This window comes from Emys orbicularis, chromosome 1 (genome assembly GCF_028017835.1).
Source record: "Emys orbicularis isolate rEmyOrb1 chromosome 1, rEmyOrb1.hap1, whole genome shotgun sequence".
Classification (NCBI taxonomy): domain Eukaryota; kingdom Metazoa; phylum Chordata; order Testudines; family Emydidae; genus Emys; species Emys orbicularis.
In genome coordinates, this window is record NC_088683.1 from 180,200,899 (window position 1) to 180,221,487 (window position 20,589).

Below are 20,589 nucleotides of genomic sequence, written 5' to 3' on the forward strand. Positions count from 1 at the left end.
TATCTTCCATTTGCCAAATATTTGCTTTTATTTAATTATAGACAGAGCACTTAAAAACCAGAGGTACAGAACTGCAAGTCTCTTTTCCCTCTCCTTTGGAAACTCGTTCATACGCTTCCAGCATTTCCTTGATATCTGCTGCAAATTCATCAAAAGGCACAATGGCGAACCTCTGACGCGGTGAAGCAGCAGCTATCTTCTATTCATTTGCAAATCTAGACTGTTTCACATAGAGCAGAATTGTTCTGCATTATCAGATTACATTTTGTAGTAATTTTATTCTTTTGTAAAGGATCTTAAATAGGATAAATGATGATCAGCTTGAAAGCTGCCATCTTGGGAGTAAGACACACAGAATTCAGTTGTTTGCACAGAAAAGCAAGAAACTTTCAAAGATGTTAGCAGCAGTTACATAAAATTTCGAGAAAAGAACATCTTTCAACAGCTCTAAAGGTCTCGACTCTTAATTGGGATATGGTAGCAAGCGGCATTTCCTATTTCTAATTCTTCATAATGAGATCCAGTTTGATGAAGTAAGGTGCAAATTCTGTCCCTAATGTTAGAATTACCCTAAGTGAATGGTAAGACTGAATGTGGATTTAACTTCCCCCTTAATGGCAGTAGGCAAGAGATAATGACGTTTTTATTTAATCATAACAAAAGGTCTTGAAATTCTGCAATTGGTTAGAGACGCTGTGAAATTAGGTTTTAAACAAATGCCAAATGACCATTCTTAAAGCAGAAAAATGCATTTCCCCACACTAAAGATGTGAAAATCCACCCTCGTGCTTCGCACTAATTGGTTCCTTAGGACCAAGGGTTGAATGAGCCCTAAAGACTGTATTCCCCTCTTAGCTGTCGAGGTGCTCACTACGTGTCTGGGGTGAGTGCACTGGGATGTGAGAGAAGGGAAGGCTGGCACTAGCACTCTGTGCTGGTTCTGTTCTGTGGAGGAATATAAAATTTCACTCAAACTCAACCCAGTACCAAATTCTTTTACCATTACTGACAAAATCCAAACCTGGCTGACCATGCATTGCTCTTTGGTGCTTCTGAGATTGCATTTCTGCTAGCAGTGACAAAAAAAAAAAAGTGAACACAGCTGCTATGCCAGATTTCCCCCTCACACTTTCATCCTTAATCCCGTTATTCTAATACTAGGCATTGGCTAGACAGACTGCTGAAGCACAAGCGTTGCCTGGGTGGATCAGGAGCTGCAGGTAGATGGGTCTTAAAGTGTAGTCCAAGATCAATCTAACCCTCCCCTTGCCCCGCAAGCTATACAGGGACCTTGTAAAGTTTAGTTTTGTCTTGGGAACTCTAGAACCACCTCTCTGCTTGGACTAGCCCTCTGGCTGGCTGACCTCATACAGGGCTTTAGCTATTTTCTCCAGCCTCTCTCTGTATTCCAGTTCTCTATAGAGGGATACATTGACTCCTTTGAAGCCATACATGGCCCCCCACCAGCACGCGGCAATGGCTGCTGTAGAATCGGAGTCCCCACCATGGAAAAAAGCCCGGTGAGCGAGCTCCGTCCAGGAGTTTCCAGCGCCAAGTATGGCATCGTAGGCAATCATTGGGGCATCATGCCCACTGCTGCCGCCCCAGCCAGAGTAGCTCAGGGAGACATAGAATTCATCTCGCTCCTTCACGCCATATATGGGGGGGAAGGTAGGAACAGACACTCCATCTGAAATTCCCCTGGACTCCAGGTATCTTTTCCACTGTTCTTCAAAGTAGGACCTACAAAACAGGAGAGAAAAGTAAGCAAAAGTCCCAGGGCAGCAGTAGGCAGCATTTCTGTTTAAACAGATGGACACCACAGCTGTCAGCAAAAAACATGAGAGAGCGAACTCAGCCCACCTGCTAAACCAAACAGCAAACCTCTCCTGTCTAATTGGAGACATTAGCGGCACCATACAAAGGCTATGAGAAGATGAGAATCACAAAGGGAGGAACACTTAAGTGTTTGACTCTTCCCTCCAGGAGAGGGCAGTAGAGCACCGACTGGGATAAATAACCCATTGCATTGCAAGAGATTCAAAGTGACAGAAAATAAGTGGAGAGAACCAAAATCCTGCATTCAGATCATCTCCACAAACTGTGTGTGTGAATGGATTCAGAGTCCAAACCAGGATCCAGATCAGAATATTTTAGCTGCCCGCCCTCTGCCCCAAGCCCTAATGTGCTGGGGGAAACATCTGAAACTTGGGGGGGCTTTCAAAACGTGTATCTGACCTTCTCGCCTCAGCCCCAGCTCTAAAAATAAATTTGCCTGCTGCCTCGGGACTGCTTTCTTCCAAGCTGAGATAACCTATTAGTGATGGAAGATAGAGCTCGACGCCTCCCCCCGTTTTCCCCTTTCTGAATTACTGATGAGCCAATCCTGATTAATGTCAATTTGGAATTTGCCAAAGTTTACACAACCAAATTTCAGCCTATGGTTTGTTTGAAGTGTCCACTACAGAATTTATTGGTGGTGTGTGATTGGCCACAGAAGTAGTCCTGGTCTCTCTCCCCCATAGTTGGATGACAAATATTACAGGAAATTTCTGAATAACGAATAATCATTGGTGTTAAAAATTGTGTGCGACTCTTGAAAATTTCACACATTTTTTCACAAATGGTTGTCAGCCATCTGAATACTCCACAAAGAATAGTGAACAAAACGTGCTGTTTCTTAGTCACAAATATTCACAAATCACTTTAGTATTCACTGAGTTGTTGTTGAAGATCATGATCAACTGGTGTAAATCTGCATCGCTCCAGTTGAGGAACTGACCCCAAGTGTTGGTTTTTAAGCTAACTAGGACTATGTGAACTAGCTTGGATAAAGTTAAAATCCCCTTCTTCCCAAAGCCACCTCTTTTTTAGAAAGAACCTTGTTAGATTCTGAAAAGCATGAATAATTCCCTCCCTCTCTGTTTCAATCACCTCCGCACTCCCTAGCTCTGTCTGACATCAGCGGTACAGTTTGAACAGAGAGGCTGTTCTGCAGGATATCCAGTGGATAGCTCATGGAGAAGCATGTTCTCTCGTAAGATTTGCAGACTCTAGGTTTGGTTTTAGCAAAGAAACATCAGAACCCTTGAGTGCTTGTCTGAGTTGAGCTCGGCTCTGATCTATTTGAGGTTCTCCACAGCCCCAATCTCTAGTCATTCAGGCTCTAGGGAGGAAGGATGGTCTTGTAGCTGAGATGCAGGGAGCTGGGTTCTCTCTTTGGCCCCATTAGAGAACTGAAGTGTAGTGGAGGACAAGTTGCTTAATCCCCTCTTTCTCTATCTGTAAAGTCATATATTCATAGCGTTTAAGGCCAGAAGCGACCACCAAATCATCTAGCCTGATCAGTATCTCATAGGCCCCCAGCACCTACACACTAACACTAGGGACAGCAATACTTCCCTCCCTCACAGAGGGATTTAGAAAAGTTAGTTCGTTAGGGTGTGTAAAGCACTTTCATAACCTTCCAACAAGACTGCAGGGAGGCCTGAACATGCAGGAGTGGGCAATGCAGAGGAAAGCTGTGGGATGGGGTAGAAACCTTTCCTATCCTAGGGCCTGATTCTCATTGACACAAAGGCAGTGTAAAAGGGCCATGAAGTGAACCCTCCTTGTTGGGATCCATGAAACGGACTCCTTTCAAAAAACGGTGTTGAGACCCCATGGCTGAGGTTGCTGAATGCCTTGCATTTGATAGTCTGGAGAGACTGGTAACCAACCATTTGGGGGCCTACAAATTCCAGTCATCTCACCAGCAGAATCCAGCCTGGCTCACCAGTGCTTCAGGTTCTCCTTCACAAAGTAGCCAGACTTCTGGATGTAGACTTTAGCCTGCGGCAGCACTTCCATCAGTCCCTTCCCCCATTCGTGAGGGGGCTTGCGATTCACAGCATAGGCGGTAAAGAGAGCAGAAGCCAGGGATCCCAGATAGCCAGTTGGATGATGATGGGTCATTCGACCGCTCTCGATGCTGACTTGAATCAAGCTATCCAACTGCTCAGGATGACAAAACCTCAGCCCAATGCACATGGACCGCATGGCAGCCCCGCATCCTCCCTCATTCTTGTTAAATGGAATCCTCCAGCCATCTGGTTGGTCTGGCTGCAGGCCCAGTGTGTTTTGAACGCAGGTAGTACCTGTGCAGGAAGGAAACAGACTAATAAAGGGAAGCCTTGATCAATAGGCCAGAATGTTCATTTAGAATGAGGAATGGTGAAGGCCAGAGGATAGGCAGGGAAGGGAAGGAGCTTTCCTGTATACCTTTCCTAATTTCATATCAAAACCTAATTTGCCTTGCTTACCTATGTCTCTCGACTTCCCTTGACTTCAACTGCTGAAATAACTTGTATAATCCCAAACCAAACTCACTGACAACACTAACCTTAATTTATAAAAAGTATGAAAAAGCTTCAGAAACCCCCATTACTCTGTGTGTGTGTGTGTGTGTGTGTGTGTGTGTGTGTGTGTGTGTGTGTGTGTGTGTGTGTGTGTGTAAAATATATAAGACAGCATCAAAGTCTCAGTCCTTGTCAAGGCCAACAAAATAAAACAAGTTTGGCATTTCCAGGCCAAATTTAGTGTGTGAAAGCAAATAACTAATTTTAAAAAGTTAAACAATCTTTTTGATTTCCCCACCACCCCCAGACTCTGTCTCTCAACAGATTTTGTCAGACAACTCCTAAAAACTTCTTCTCTGGCAAAATATTTCAAATACACCTCTACCCCGATATAACGCGACCCGATATAACACGAATTCGGATATAACGCAGTAAAGCAGAGCTCCAGGGGGGCGGGGCGGCGCACTCCGGCGGATCAAAGCAAGTTCGATATAACGCGGTTTCACCTGTAACGCGGTAAGATTTTTTGGCTCCCGAGGACAGCGTTATATCAAGTTAGAGGTGTAGCTTGATGAAAGTTTTGAACATGTAAGTTAAGGGTAAAAAAAATCAGTCTTGTAACAGAAAGCTAGCTACAGCTGTAACTACAGAGAGACTCTCTCTTAACCACCTAGTACAGTGGCAAAAATTGTCAATGTGCCTAAAGTAAGGTATGTCAGTCCATACTTTGTTACCTAAGCAGAGATGGCCTAATTTTCAAAGCTGCTAAGCACCTGCCGTTTCCTTTGGCTTACCTGGAGTCATGAGTGTTCATCAGTTTAGGTCCAAAGCATATTTATAGCCTAACAACTGCAAAGTTTCCATTAATTGTATAAATCATCAGTGGTAAATTTCGTGTCTCCATTTACTCATTCCACCAACATCCATATATTCCCCATGAATGTTTGCAACCCAAACTTTGCAGCATCGTACTAGCGTGGGAAAATTAGAACGTAAAACAGGCTAAACTCTGATTGCTGTACTTTATTGTCCTGCTGTCACAGCAGAACTAGTAAAAGGGATTTAGATTTTAATAAACTAAGGTGTTACCGGTAAAGATCATTGTGGTTTTAAAAAATATTTGATGTGGCTTATCTCTTTTCTTGTACTTAATTTCATATCACATCTGTGTAAATTTTGTAGCCTTAACGGTCCATGTTATTTTTGTGTATATGTGTATGCACAAGATGTATACTGCAGACCAAAAACTACAGTAGAACCTCTGAGTTACGAACACTACGGGAATGGAGGTTGTTTGTAACTCTGAACAAAACGTTAGGGTTGTTCTTTCAAAAGTTTACAACTGAACATTGACTTAATACAGCTTTGAAACTTTACTGTCCGGTCGAGAAATGTTGCGTTCCCTTAATTCTTTAGTAGTTTACATTTAACACAGTACTGTACTGTATTAGCTTTTTTTTCCCTGCTGCTGCCTGATTGTGTGCTTCCGGTTCCAAATCAGGTGTGTGATTGACTGGTGAGTTCGTAACTCCGAGTTTCTACTGTATGTTAAAAGAATGTTAAGGATGCAAAGCCAAGTACTGAAAAGTTAGGAAATGCCAGAATTAAGGTTGCCCATGATACCTTAATTTGGCCCCCTTGTGCATATACAATATCATACTATCTTTAATTACATGGTCACTACAGCTGCCTGGACATTGGAATTCCGCAGGACATTCCCAAAACAACCAACCAACCAACCAACAAAACCCTCTACTAGTTCTGTATCAGAATGAAAAGCTGAAATTTCCCATGGAACAGAAACAGGGCCGCCCAGAGGGGGGGGGGGGGGGGGGCAAGTGAGGCAATTTGCCCCGGATCCTGGGACCCACGAGTCCTGGCCGAGAATCCCTTTCCTGGCTAGAGGCGCCTTTTTAATTTTTACTCACCCGGCAGCGGTCCGGGTCTTCAGTGGCACTTCGGCGGCGGGGGGCCCTTCAGTCGCTCCGGGTCTTCAGCGGTATTTCGGCAGCGGGTCCTTCAGTGCTGCAGAAGACGCGGAGCGAGTGAAGGACCCGCCGCCGCCGCTGCAGACTCGGAGCACCGCCCGGTGAGCACAAGCGCCCCCCACTTTGCCCCAGGCCCCCTGAATCCTCTGGACGGCCCTGAACAGAAATTCCAAAAATTTCACTGATAATGTTGAAATATTTTATTTTGATTGTATTACTTATATATCCAGTCAATTTAGCTAGCCAGTTTTTTCCCCAGCCCTGAGCAGTTTGTTCCAATCTACTTCCTCCATTGTCCCTCCCCAATCCAGCTCTTGTCCACTCTGCATTTGGATCAGGCTGCTTCTCCTCCACACTGCCAGGGTGCCAGCAGGGCGGAGGTGGGGAGGCATTGAGAGCACAGGACAAAAAGGCTTCCTGCTCTCAGGTCTGGTGCCAGGCCCTATAGTGGCCCCCCAGCAGGGACAGTCGCATCCTGTTTAGCCCCTTCCACCCTGGGCTGGAGCATGCTCGGTGCAGATAAAATCTTCAGGGAATTTAGCTGCCAAACTCTACAGTGTCTTTACTGAGCATATGTAAAAGTGAGATTTTTTTCCCCCCCCAAAGGCTTATAACTGGGCCATGTGTGGGCATATTTTTCACAGGAATTGCAAAGGCACATCCCTGACATAAAGGTCACCTCCCTGCCAAATTTCAAGTCCCAGATCCAAACATGCAGGTGCTAGAACTTCTCAAAGAAACTGTTGTTGGAATATTAGCAAAACAATGTCTTTTTCCCAATCTTGTTCTTGGAAATGGCAGAACCGTTTTATCTGGAACTTTCCAGAAAAATCAGTCCGATGCAGACCACTCACATGTAAAATTTCAGCCTGAACACTTAGTTTGGTAAAGTTATAAGCAACTAAAAACAGGGGCACTCCCTGGCAGCCTTAACTAAAGAGGGAACGAGAGAGAGAAAATTAGACAAAGGAAGGAAACATTGTTTTGTATGGTACAGATACAATTTCAGAAGGATTACCTGGAGCTCTGCCATCCATGTCATCCATACAGTCCTTGTAGTGCTTTGCTATAAGGGAATAGAGCTCTGGAAAACTTGGTTGTTTCCCAGCAGCTACCAGAGCTTCAGCTGTAGCCAAGTGCATCACTGTGTCATCGCTGACTTTCCAGCCTGCTATACAGATGTTTCCCAACCCCCCCATTTGTGCAAGCTGCCTGTGAATCTCCTGGCCATTCTGCAGGAACTCCCATTTTCTATTGTAATAGCCCAGGGTATCACCAACTGCGCTCAGCACCATGGCTGCCACGTAGTTCTCAATCAGACCTGAACTCATGCTGTGCCTTAGGGTGGCTCCACTTCCCATGGACTCTGAAAAGAAAACAAGTATCATTAGCTTGGTAGAGGGCTTCATTGTGTATCTGATTAAGCAAGAGCCACTCTCATAAAGTCTTAAGAGCTGGAGCGTTCAGCCTTTCTGCACCTATTGGGCAATTTAACTTGCACAAATAGCTCTGAAATGCAGTATTTGCACACTTTGCCTCACAATCCGTATGGTTAGTTTAGCTTCTCAGTAGGGAATGGCCTGTGGGTGTTCTACTGGGAAACAAATATAAATTCAAACCCTATTCTGAACCAAGAGTAGATCCCACACCAGCCTTCCATCAGCTTGGCCTAAACCAGGGGTAGGCAACCTATGGCACATGTGCCAAAGGCGGCACGCAAGCTGATTTTCAGTGGCACTCACACTGCCCGGGTCCTGGCCACCGGTCCGGGGGGCTCTGCATTTTAATTTAATTTTAAATGAAGCTTCTTAAACATTTTTAAAACCTTATTTACTTTACATACAACAATAGTTTAGTTATATATTACAGACTTATAGAAAGAGACCTTCTAAAAACATTAAAATGTATTACTGGCACGTGAAACCTTAAATTAGAGTGAATAAATGAAGACTCGGCACACCACTTCTGAAAGGTTGCCGACCCCTGGGCTATACCATGTTTCTCTCAGGATCTGACAAAGTACACATTCTTCTTCCCAACTACATTCAGCTGCTGCCATCCTGGCCAGGTAAATTACAGATGCAATTGAGAATAAAGTTATTTGTAAGTATTAAAATTTAGATTTTTTTTTTAAGTGTGTTCCATATAACACCCTCAGCTTAAGTATCAGAGGGGTAGCCGTGTTAGTCTGAATCTGTAAAAAGCAACAGAGGGTCCTGTGGCACCTTTAAGACTAACAGAAGTATTGGGAGCATAAGCTTTCGTGGGTAAGAACCTCACTTCTTCAGATGCAAGAGGTTCTTGCATCTGAAGAAGTGAGGTTCTTACCCACGAAAGCTTATGCTCCCAATACTTCTGTTAGTCTTAAAGGTGCCACAGGACCCTCTGTTACCCTCAGCTTAGTTGGTTTTGTATTAAATCTGTACTTAAATAAAGCTAACCCAACATTTCTTTATTCAAAAACCAGCCAACATATATCCCTCTGAAGGATTTGCCACCTTGTTATAGTAGCATTTTGATAAATGCTTAAGAGCCTGAACATGAAATTGTTTGGTCTATTTTCATTGAGAAAAATGAACAAAGAAAACCATATCAAAAGTGAAAGGTTAACTTATTAATCAATTTCTATAGATTAAGAAAGTGATTTAAAACAAAAACGAAGTCCAGTTGCACTCTGAAGAGTAACTATAGTGGTCCAGCAGCACCCCAGAATTAAGATTACACTGCTCTACAGCCAAAATGCTTCTGAAATAAATGTAGTCAAACTTTACTAATTCTGGGTCACTGAGAACGAAAATGATGCTTAAAATTGTTGATTGGCTCTAGTTTTCAAGATATGCTATTGGGTCAGTATATACGATCCTTGACTTGGGAATGGCGGAGGATAAGTGAGTTATAAAAGGGAAGGGATCTCAATTTAAACCAGAAATGACTAAAATACATCTTTGACTGGATCTATGAATAAATCTATGACTGGGTTTGGACAGTACTTGCTTTTTAGGCAAAACAATGAATGATGCAATCTGAAGCTGGTATTGCGTCATGCATGATATGAATTGCATCATGTTATTCCTAGAAGTCATGGATGATGCAATCATAACGAAGCTTACATCACTCTGCTGAACAAATTGCCCTATATCAGCTCTAGAAATCATACAGTGTCGTGCTCTCTTATTTGTCAGTGTTTGATTTTGCAAAGGGACACATTTCTGTTTAGCCAAAGTGAGCAGAGATGCCTCGTACTTGTGTGAACAGTGCAGATAACTTGTGCTATGTTTGTGGTGAAGTGACTTTTGCATCACAAAAGCGCAGTATAACCACTATGGTTAAGAAAGCCTATCACCTTTATTTTGGCTGCAAAATTGGAAATCAGGACAAGAGGTGGGCCCCACACATATGCTGCAACACTTGTGCAACAAATCTTCGCCAGTGGTTGAACAGGAAAAGGAAATCTATGCCTTTTGCAGTGCCAATGATTTGGAGAGAGCCAACAGATCATCCCAGCAATTGTTACTTCTGCATGGTGCCTCCAGTTGGGAAAGGTGTGTCAAAGAAGAAAAAGTGGACTGTGCATTATCCAAACATTCCATCAGCTATACGCCCAGTACCCCAGGGAGAAGGACTGCCGGTTCCTGATGCACCAGAATCATTCTCACTTGAGTCAGACGAGGAAAAGGATGAAACTTCTGGTCCTGAACCATCAATGTCACAGGACCCACATTTTCTCCCATCCTCCTCTGAACCACACCTCATAACACAAGGTGAACTGAATGACCTTGTCAGGGATTTGGAACTACCCAAGAGTAAGGCAGAGCTGTTGGGCTCCAGACTACAGCAGTGGAATCTCCTGGCAGGTGATGTTAGGGTTTCCATGTTCCGTGACCGTCAAAAGGATCTTGTCCCATTCTTCTTCATGGAAGGTGATCTTGTAGCCTGCAACAACATCGATGGTGTGATGGCAGCCCTCAACATCGTTCACGATCCAGATGAGTGGAGACTGTTCATTGATTCATCGAAGACGAGTCTTAAAGCTGTTTTACTGCATAATGGCAATGTTTTGCCATCAATTCCAGTTGGTCATGCAGTCCAGATGAAGGAAACCTATGACAACATGAAACAACTTTTGAGGTGCATAAACTATGACCAGCATCAGTGGCAGCTTTGTGGTGATTTGAAGGTTGTTGCTCTCTTGCTTGGTCTGCAGACTGGATACACAAAGTACTGCTGTTTTCTCTGCGAATGGGATAGTCGTGCAAGAGATTCCCACTACATCAAGAAAGATTGGCCACTCCGACAGTCATTGGAGCCTGGGAGGAAAAGTGTTCAGCATCCACCACTTGTTGAATCAAGGAAGATTTTGTTACCACCCTTACACATCAAGCTGGGTCTGATGAAGAACTTTGTCAAGGCCATTGACAAAACACAAGCAGCTTTCAAGTACCTCCGTGGAAAATTTCCAAGGTTAAGTGAAGCTAAAATAAAGGAAGGTGTCTTTGTTGGTCCTCAGATTCGTGAACTTCTTCGAGATGATGCATTTGACCATGCACTGCGTGGCAAGGAAAAGACGGCATGGAAAGCCTTCCAGTTAGTGGCAATAAATTTTCTCGGAAACAACAAGGCAGACAACTACAGGTTGTTGGTAGAAAACTTCCTCAAGGCATACAAAAGCCTTGGTTGCAACATGTCACTAAAGATACATTTTTTGCACTCTCATCTAGATTTTTTTCCACCGAACTGCGGAGCAGTGAGCGACGAGCACGGCGAGCGATTTCACCAGGACATTGCAACAATGGAGAAACGCTATCAGGGCAAATGGAGCCCATCAATGCTTGCAGACTATTGCTGGACAGTGACAAGAGATGCTCCATTTAATGAATACAAGAGACAAGCCAAGAAGCGCCGAGTAGACACTGCATAGGACTAAACTATGTACATAATAGTTTTTTGCCTTTTGTTTCACAATAAATTTTATTTATATGACCCTTTTGCTGATTTTTAAAGTGTTACATAAACAGGACAGGTGAAATATTATCATGTAAAGCAACCATAAACACATGAAAAGACCTAGGTTTACAATTTATGATTAAAACTCTACTATCTACACAATATACATAGACATAAAATGTAAAAACTTAAATATCTTAGAAACAGTAGCCAATCAGTTGTTTTAATTGTCATATTTGAATTCAGCACATCAAAATACATAATAAATAGCACATTTTATCTCTGAAGCAAACGACTTCTCAAAAATTGTAGACCAGTGTTATATTACAACTTCCATTTAAAGATCAACGTTTCTAAGTCTTCTAAAATTGACATGCTTAGTAGGAGTCCTTTGAAATTTGGTGTGCCTCAAGAGAGTGCAGGGTAGGGGCTATGAAGACTTAGGACCTGAAAAAATAGAAACTTTTTGAAAAAGTTTCTATCTGCGGTTGGTTTTTGTGTTGTTGATGATGATGGGGGTTTTTTTTGCACAGAGCTAGAGATAAAACTATTGATGTGAGGTGGTTCAAAATGGTCTCAATCTGTCTAGTTTTACCCAAGATAGTGGTGACACCCACTAAATCTTTGGGGGATAGAAACTGAGGATAGGATTTGAGAAAATGGACATTGTTTACAGTGCACACCCGCCAATACAGAAAAATGGCCAGAGGGTTTCCTTTCCTTCCGGTTTATAGGCTTTATCCAAATGGTTACTCAGATTGCTTTGAAATGTGGGGCATGAGCTAGTGTTAGTGATCCATACTTGGGGTCTTTTGACCAAGGGGTTGCCGAGTTACAGCCCTCCCCCTCTAAAACCGATTTCCTTCTGCCTTGTACTGTTCAACTGAGAGGTACTAATGATAGCTCAGTGGTTTGAGCATTGGCCTGCTAAAGGGTTGTGAGTTCAATCCTTGATGGGGGATCTGGGGCAAAAATCTGTCTGGGGATTGGTCCTGCTTTGAGCAGGGGGTTGGACTAGATGACCTCCTGAGGTCCCTTCCAACCTTGATATTATATGAACATGAATCACAGATCTCATTGAGACTAAGAGCTGTGAATTCACCCTTCAATTAACATAACTAAGGGTAAGTTAATCATAAACCCCCACCTAAAACAAAAGGTTTGGACGGAGTGGCTACAATTTGACAGTCGTGGGTAGCAGATTTTTGGGGGGGAAGAGGAGGTGGAGTTGGTGTGGCAGTGCAACAGTGCCCCCTCCTGGCCAAGTGGGACGTGGCACCGGATCACTCAGCTTAGCAGGACTGTCTGTTTATCTATTCCTGGTGCCCAGGAATCTGAAAAACCCCTGTTCTCAAGGCCATCAGGGAGTTGGTAGGGAACCCAGCTCACCACTGCACTGGGTTCCAGCTCAGGGCCCTCAAGCTAGACAAGCAGGATCAGTGTTCATTGACTCAGGAAGGAGCTCAGGGCACTGTTAGGATATAAATATTCAGGCCTGTTTGCAAAGGCCTATACTTTAAGAATTTAGGGGTATTCTTATCACTTAGCTAGTTACAGGGGTATACAAGAAAGAATTAAAATTACTGTTTGCCGGTGTAAGGGCCTTTTTTTACTGTGACAGTCTGAGGCCCTGTTTTTAGGCTAAGCCTTTGGCTAAGCAGCAGAGGCAGCCATAAGCTGGGAAGCAAATGGTCACATCCTCCCATTCCAAACTAGTCACATGGAAATAAGGTGCTATTGGGCTGTTAGGAATACAATCCTGTCCTGATATTCCTATCACCTCCAGAGAAACGGAAGAGCCTAGAAGATTAAAAGGAAACTTAGTTTCATAGCATCCTGTTGGCAAGAACTCACTTATCAATAACTAGGATGTGAAATCCTCATTTCTGTATTGTTTTATAACTGTAGTCTCCACTTCCCTATTGTTTGTCTGTATAATCTCTGTCTGGTTTTGTAATTGTTTTTGTCTGCAGTATAATTAATTTTGTTGGGTGTAAACCAATTAAGGTGGTGGGATATAATTGGTTAAATAATTATGTTACAATGTGTTAGGATTGGTTAGTTAAATTTTAGTAAAATGATTGGTTAAGGTATAGCTAAGCAAAACTAAGTTTTACTATATAGTCTGCAGTGAATCAGGAAGTAAGGAGGGGAATGGGAACAGGGAATGGGGGTGGGGTTATTGGAATCATGTTTCGCTAAGAGTGGGTGGAATGGGAACAGGGACACAGGCAAGGCTCTGTGGTGTCAGAGTTGGGAAGGGGGACACTGAGGAAGGAAACTGGAATCATGCTTGCTGAAAGTTCACCCCAATAAACATTGAATTGTTTGCACCTTCGGACTTCGGGTATTGTTGCTCTCTGTTCATGCGAGAAGGACCAGGGAAGTAAAAGGGTAAAAAAATAAGCCCCCTAACAGGCACCATCAACCTTCCCCCAGGCCTCTGCAGGCTCTTCAGCCTATTGATCTGTTCCACCCTTCCTGGGGTATTGTTGCTTGGTAGCTCTCTAGCAGTTTGCTGACAGGAATTCCTTTCGCCAGTCTGCTCGCTCTTCTTTTAGCCACCCCACCCCTCTGCTTCCCAGCCCTTTTATCCTCCCAGCTGCTGTGAGGCTGCCAATCAGCAGTGGTCAGCAGTGCCTGTATTAACCCCTTGGTTGTTGGGCCAGCATGGGGTACATACACTCCATGATGGTGGGAGGGAGGAATTAAACATATGAATGCTTCCTGGGAGGGAGGGGTATTAAGGGGCAGAGCAGAGGGGGAGAGGGGTTTTGGGCTGCAGCAAGGGGAGAAGGATAGCTGGAGATGCGTCATAGAGGAGGGGAGAGAGGTTGGGGGTGCAATTGAGTGAGACGTGGGGGTTAGGGGAATTGGAAGGGCGGGATACTGGATTGTTGGGATGAGTGGCATGGGACTGGGGGAGAATACAGATGGGCACCTGTCGGCCCCACATTCTTCCCTCCCATGTGTGTGCCCAAATCTGAAGGGCTCTTGCCCCTGGGGGAGAGGGGGGCTGAGCCCCACCTTTTCCCCTCATGAGCGGAGGTGTGGGAGGCCTTGTTGCTTTGGGGGTACCTGAATCCGTCTCATTGCCCCCTCTGTGAGTGCTAGGATCTAATGGAGCTAGTGCTCATCCAACTTTTTCCCTTTTTGTCCTTTAATAGCATTAGATGGATTCGTGTGGGTGAGAGTGCATGGGCTGCAAAAGCAGGTGAAAGATTTAAACCTTTCAGCAACTGTGGGGTTGGCAGAGTAAAGGTATGTGTGATAACAGAGCATATTAGAGCATTGCTGAAAGAGGGCACAGTTAAGGTTGCATGGACAACCTTAATTCTACATTTCCTGGTTTTTAGACATTTGACTTTTGCTCCGCTTAGCGTTCTGCAAGGGGATGACATGCCGCCAAGCAATCCTAACTCTGCCTGAATGTAAGTTTTTTGCCGTTGAATTTTATAGAAATCACCCTTATTGCTTCGATCTACCCTGTGTGTGTATTCAGAGTTGGATCTGTTAGTTTAGTGACAATCCCTTTCTTTTTGCTGCATTTCACTTCTGAGATCCCTGCAGAACCAGCCCAGTTCAGAGTGTGAGCTGGCTCCTATTCCTTTGTGTACATCAGGCCTTTGCATACTTAGTTCCAATCAGTTGCACCTGTGCAAAATCACTGAAGATGCTTAAACGCAATAAGAGGACAAGTAGGAAAACTTACAGATGGAGGTATAGAGGTTGCATCTGTGTCAGGAATTTTAGACAAGCCTCCCATTGCAGGTCGAGCATTGGCTAGAGCAATAGTGTAGACAGGGCCATGGGGTTTTAACCAGCCTGTTGTCTAGATCTACCCTGAGCATGGTCAGACAATTCTTTGCTTAAAATGCCAATGGTCTGTCTGCACTAGTGCTCCAACCCTTGGTATAATTTAATACCAATTATGGGGAAAATTTACCTAAGACACTCTATGACCAAGGACAGCGAAGTTAGGCGACTTGGCAGAAATCACACAGGAAGTCACCTTCAGATCAGCTTGTGTGAGTTAGTCATTCTAAGTGAGTCAAGGGATTTTTAGAAACTTGGTTTTAGATTTATTAAAAAAAAAATCCCATCTCAAGCCTTAGGTGCTTTAACACAACATAAAACCCACAATCCATCCAAAACCAGAGAACTAGGATAGGCCAAACTTAGGGACAGATTTAAAGGTCAGAACATGGTCAGCAAACATGCAGCACAGTCACATCGCCTTAGGCTTTTTTGAATATAAAAGTTTAAAATAAATAAAAAAAATCACAGGCCCAAACATAAGTGGAATCTCACCCAAACTGAGTTGGCTTGCGTATTTTCAATTACTGGAACCTCGCACCAATGGCAATACTTTTCCTGGGCCAATTGTTTGATGATACTGTCTTGTCTTTCTCTGTTGGAAGAAGCGCAAGATCACTCAACCGTGTCTGTGACAGTGTTGAACACGCATAATTTTTGACACATCTTAATGTGCTCATTTCACATTCAGCGCTAGGCACTCCAATTAGTAGGGTGAGAGTCAACACAATATTTTCATTTCTGGTAAAACATCACCGGGATAACTTGACACTATGAAATTCAAGTAGCTCTGGACTCCAAGGGACAAACTGAATACCTCTGTGTCCTTTGGTTTTCAAGATGAATAATTTTACAATCTCATAAACCAAGTCTAAAGAAAAATGAGTATTTCCCCATGAGTTTAACAACTTTCTCCTTTGACTCTGCTAAAGTTATATTTTTGAATTCACCTGGGATGGATAAAACCAAATCAAGCAGCTACCTCTTGAATTCCCTCACACTGAGATTTTAGTTCACCGATCATATCCAAGACCTCAAAATATTTCCTTCAATGGTTCTCCTTTGCTTCTAACACACAATTGTGTACAAAATGCATCATACATGCAGAGGACACATCTCTTCCTGTGGCTTGGATAGTTTGTATTTTCATAACCCATTGCTTCCCACCTGGTCTGAGATTTTTACAATTTCCCTCATAATTTTTTTCAGATCTGAGATTGCTGAGCTCATTCACTGTGTTGGAGGACTTGGATCAGGTCAATTTTCTTTGACCGAAAGATTCCAGAGACTGCAGCCATGATAACGAAGATCCTATGCCAGCATAACATACTGAGGTAGAACAGCCAATCCATCGGACATGTTGCTTTTTGCTCAATATACGTCCTCACTACTCCTGCATTCAGCCACAGTTTCATCTTCTCGGCATTCAATAATACTCTAAACAATTTACTATAGTTGCCTCAATGGCTTTCATTTGAGCTGCCCATCTAGTCTTGCAGAATGCGGTTAGATAGAAAGTTCTCCTTCATTCTTCAGAAGCCTGTGCAATTTCAGCTGCTGCATCAATCCTGTCAGCTACTTCAGGGGCCTAAAGTGCATCATCAAGTTCCTCTTCTCTTTGTAAAACTGTACTCTCTCAAGAAGAGTTTTGAAGATAAAGATTATTTTTAGACTTAATCATTAGTTTTTCCACATCGATGGCTAGTCTGTGAAATATTTATGTATTTCCTGCAAAGCTGTGAAGAAAATCTTCAGGTCTGGACTGGCCATATCTTCAGAAGCATGAACCAAAACTAGATTAATTTGATGTGCTAGGCAATGGATATATGGTGCACACACTTTGCCTCCCTTGCCTGAAAGATATTCTCTCTTTTTCGCTTGCACTCCTCCACGAGGTCCAGCCATAACACTGGCCCCAACATATCCCTGTCATAAGAACGTAAGAATGGCCATACTGGGTCAGACCAAAGGTCCATCTAGCCCAGTATCCTGTCTACCAACAGTGGCCAGTGCCCGGTGCCCCAGAGGGAATGAACAGAACAGGTAATCATCAAGTGATCCATCCCTGTCGCCCATTCCTAGCTTCTGGCAAACAGAGGCTAGGGACACCATCCCTGCCCATCCTGGCTAAGAGCCATTGATGGATCTATCCTCCATGAACTTATCTAGTTACTTTCTGATCCAATACTTGTCAAATAAAACTTCAGTTAACTTGTCACACAAGGATGCAGCATCTGCCTCGCTTATTGTCACAAATGCTCTTTTATATCTACTTTTCCTTTGATATGATCAATATTAAAAAAGTGAAGCCATTTGATCGACATGTTTGCATCTGCAATGACAGTAAAAAACTTAGCTTCTTTGCAGCTAGTAAGTATGTGCTTCTTGGTTTCTGAGGCACAAAGACTTATATGTTCATCTGTAATTTTCTTGCTCAAGTATTTGATTCTCTTGGTGTCATTGATATGTCGGGCAAAAGTTGTATTAAGTCAGGCAAGTAGCTTCATGATAATTAACTAAATGCCACAACAGATGCTCTCCAACACTTCACAGTGGCCGTGAAAAGGGAGACCTAAACTAACTAACGTTTTGACTGTGTCATGCAATATTTTTAGTACTTCTTGCAACTTCCTAATATTTTCAGATGCTAGTTTATCAAAACATGCATTGATACTTGTGAAGGGTCAAAACTGTAAAGCTGCCACATGTGACTGCAGAAGTTGTTTGGTCCTCCCATGAACAGCCATTAACTTTAGCATATTCTTCCAATCACTGAAACCTGTTAACCATGCTGATTTTTGAGCTTCTGTATCCCCAATCACCAGATGTGACAGTATGTGTAATCGGAAAGATATGAGCATGCTAAGCCACTTGACATGCAAATCTTCATGCAGTGCTTTTATCATGCTGTAAAATGAAGATGGAAAAATGGCAGCTTGTAGGAAAAACTGAAACTCTCAATTTGGCATATCACACTCAGTGGGCAGGCAAGGACCAATCTGTACAAGCATATGCAACTGCTCCGGTAATAAAACTGAATCGTGAAAGTGACTTATCAGATGGGAACTTCAAATCTATTCCAGCAGGAAGACTGCTTTGACCTGCTCCATTGTTTACCTGCTCATCCACTGAGCTTTTGGTTTTGCTCCTTTCAAGTTCTTCTACAGGGTCTTTGGTTTTACGATCATCTATAGGATCTTTGGCTACATTGGGCTGTAGCTAATCTACAGGCAGTAGCGGATTAACACATGCCCAGGGGCCCCGGCCAATTTGGGAGCCCCCGCAGGAGCGCCAGAACCCGGGTAGAAGTGGGGGGGACGCCACCATCGCCGGAACTGTGGCCCTGCCCCCTGCTCCTCCTCTTCCCCCCCCCCTGAGGCCCTGCCCCCTGGCCAGGCCAGAAGCTGGAGCCGACAGTGGTAAGAGTTGCCAAGGGAGCTCAGGTCACTGTGGGGTGCCCCAGACCCTGCACCTGCCCTGAGCAGGGGGCCAGAGTGTCCAAGAGCAGCCCCCAGCCCATGTCCCCGCCCACTGGGGCACGCCGCTGCTGGTGGGACCATGGGGCAGGGGCTCTGGTCCAGCCTCCTGCCCCCTCCCCAGGGCCTGCAGACATGCTCTGCGGGGAGAGGAGGCCCTGACTTGGCCTGGGAGGCGGGAGGGAGCCCCGGGAAGGTCACCGGCAGCAAGGAGCTGGGCAGAGAGCTCCTCTCCGCGGCCACTGCATTCCACCCAGGCTCGCTCTGTGCCTGCGCCCGGCTCCTTCTGCCAGGCTGCCCCCACTGGGTCCCACTGCTGCCAGGCTGCCTCTGCTGGGTCACCCTGCTGCCACCTGGGCTTTATGCCCGAGGCAGCAACCACATGCGGCATTGCTCCTCCTGTTGCCTCTGGCCTGAGGCTTGCAGTTTGGGGGGGCAACACTCCCCCCCACCTCCACCAAACTACATCCATGCAGCCACCACTTTGTGCCTGCCTGAGGCTACTACATCTATGTTAAAAAATAGGTGGGCATGGCCCTCTCACTTTTAAAAGGGAGGGGGGTGATGCCCCCCTACTTCCCCCGATTCTGGACACCCTGGGCCCCCAGGGTGTGAGGTGCCCAAATGTTCTTTGTACGCAGGGCCCAATAAATCTTAATCCGCCTCTGAAATGGAGCATGCCCAGTGGCTGCAACCCTGGCAGGATGGGGAAACTCCGGCTACTATCAGCCAGTGCTGGGCATGGGCAATGCTGTGGGATTTGCAAAGGCATTGCATGACAGATGGGGGCAGGTCCCCTGGGTCTCCTTTAAAACTGGGGGCTGGTGGCCAGGGTGCAGGTATTAGCCATAGCACAATCCATGTAATTGCAACAGCCCTGAGGCAGCGAGAGAAAGGGCTGCTTGCCATGGAGACTCAGTTCCTTGTGAGAGGAAGACCCCAGAATCCAGCAGGGCGGGCAGAGGAATAGCTGGTGCAGGTGTGAGTTGCTACGTGCCCTAGCAGATCATGAGAATTGTGGGGGTTAGTTAATGTTTGCAAGTGCTTTGAAGAAGTAAGAAGCGCTCAGCATTGGGTGAAAGGAGGGAGTGCTATTCTTCCCTTCCCCCCCCCCCCCCCCAACAGGTTCATCCATCCCTAAATGTCAGGACGCTGATAGCCATTAGAAACGGACCCTGGCCTGTGCATTTCAGGAGAGATGGCTGCCCTCAGCTAGCCTGAGTTTCTATCGCTTGTTTACAAACTCCCTGGAGGAAAGGGGTGTTCTGGCGCTAGCAGAGAGCCTCGCTGCTGGGACGGGCATACAGCAGCTACCTCTTACAGTCCCGTTGTAAGAAACGTTGCAAAGAACGTGGTTAAAAGGGGGGAATTACTTGCAGTTCTGTAGCCGAGTTCTCTTGCGGAATGGGTCTGTTCCTTCTTCCGGCAGGTTGTCAGTTTGATTTGCAGATGAAGCAGCCAATCCTCTGTCAGCAACCGCTTCTGAAGGCAGCAGCTGACCACTGTTTCAGTTTTAGCCTACCAGAGGGAAAGGAGAAGCTTGCAGGGTGTGGGCTGGAAATGCACCTCTTAAAATGTCGTATATCCGCATAAAGCAAAGCAACCAGACATCTTCTGGTAAATTGGTATGGGGTAGGCTGAGCAATAGTCCATTCAGAGGGAGTCTCTTCCTTACAGTGCTACTTGTAACTTCCCAGCTGGGTGGGAGGGTATTTTCTTAGTGATCATTTGGAGTAACATTAAGAAATCGATTAATTTGAGATAAGGGGGGGAAGGCTCCCTGGAGCACTGATGATGACTTCAATATACATCACACACAACAGGATTGCCCAGATGACTTCACTATAAACCACGTGGAACAAGGGATTGCCCAGGCAGTAATACCAAGGGTGAATGTTGCCAGGGCAGTACCTATAGTGGTGTGCTCGTAACTTTATAGATTTTGAAACTCAGACTGAATGCACCCAATGGCAATACTTCCCTCTGCTCCCGGCTTTCTTCAACAGCAAACAGAAGGTGTGGTTTGAG

General features: G+C 44.8%; 1 protein-coding gene across 1 annotated transcript; it reads right to left on the bottom strand.

Annotated features, from left to right (window-relative positions):
- On the bottom strand, positions 1-19,990 carry ADPRH (ADP-ribosylarginine hydrolase). The gene is made up of 4 exons (XM_065405847.1): positions 19,935-19,990; positions 7,344-7,691; positions 3,776-4,136; positions 1-1,743 (listed from the first exon to the last, which is right to left on the bottom strand). The coding sequence occupies exons 2-4, from the start codon at positions 7,684-7,686 to the stop codon at positions 1,344-1,346; spliced, it is 1,104 nt and encodes a 367-aa protein (XP_065261919.1). The 5' UTR covers positions 7,687-7,691; positions 19,935-19,990; the 3' UTR covers positions 1-1,343.
- Positions 19,991-20,589: the final 599 nt, after the last annotated feature.

Bases quoted from the DNA above. Each gene is read 5' to 3' on its own strand.
- ADPRH (XM_065405847.1), bottom strand. From the start codon at position 7,686: ATGGGAAGTGGAGCCACCCTAAGGCACAGCATGAGTTCAGGTCTGATT. The intron at 4,137-7,343 runs GTAATCCTTCTG...CTTCCTGCACAG, and splicing joins CATGGATGGCAGAGCTCCAG to GTACTACCTGCGTTCAAAAC. The intron at 1,744-3,775 runs GTGAGCCAGGCT...CCTGTTTTGTAG, and splicing joins AAGGAGAACCTGAAGCACTG to GTCCTACTTTGAAGAACAGT.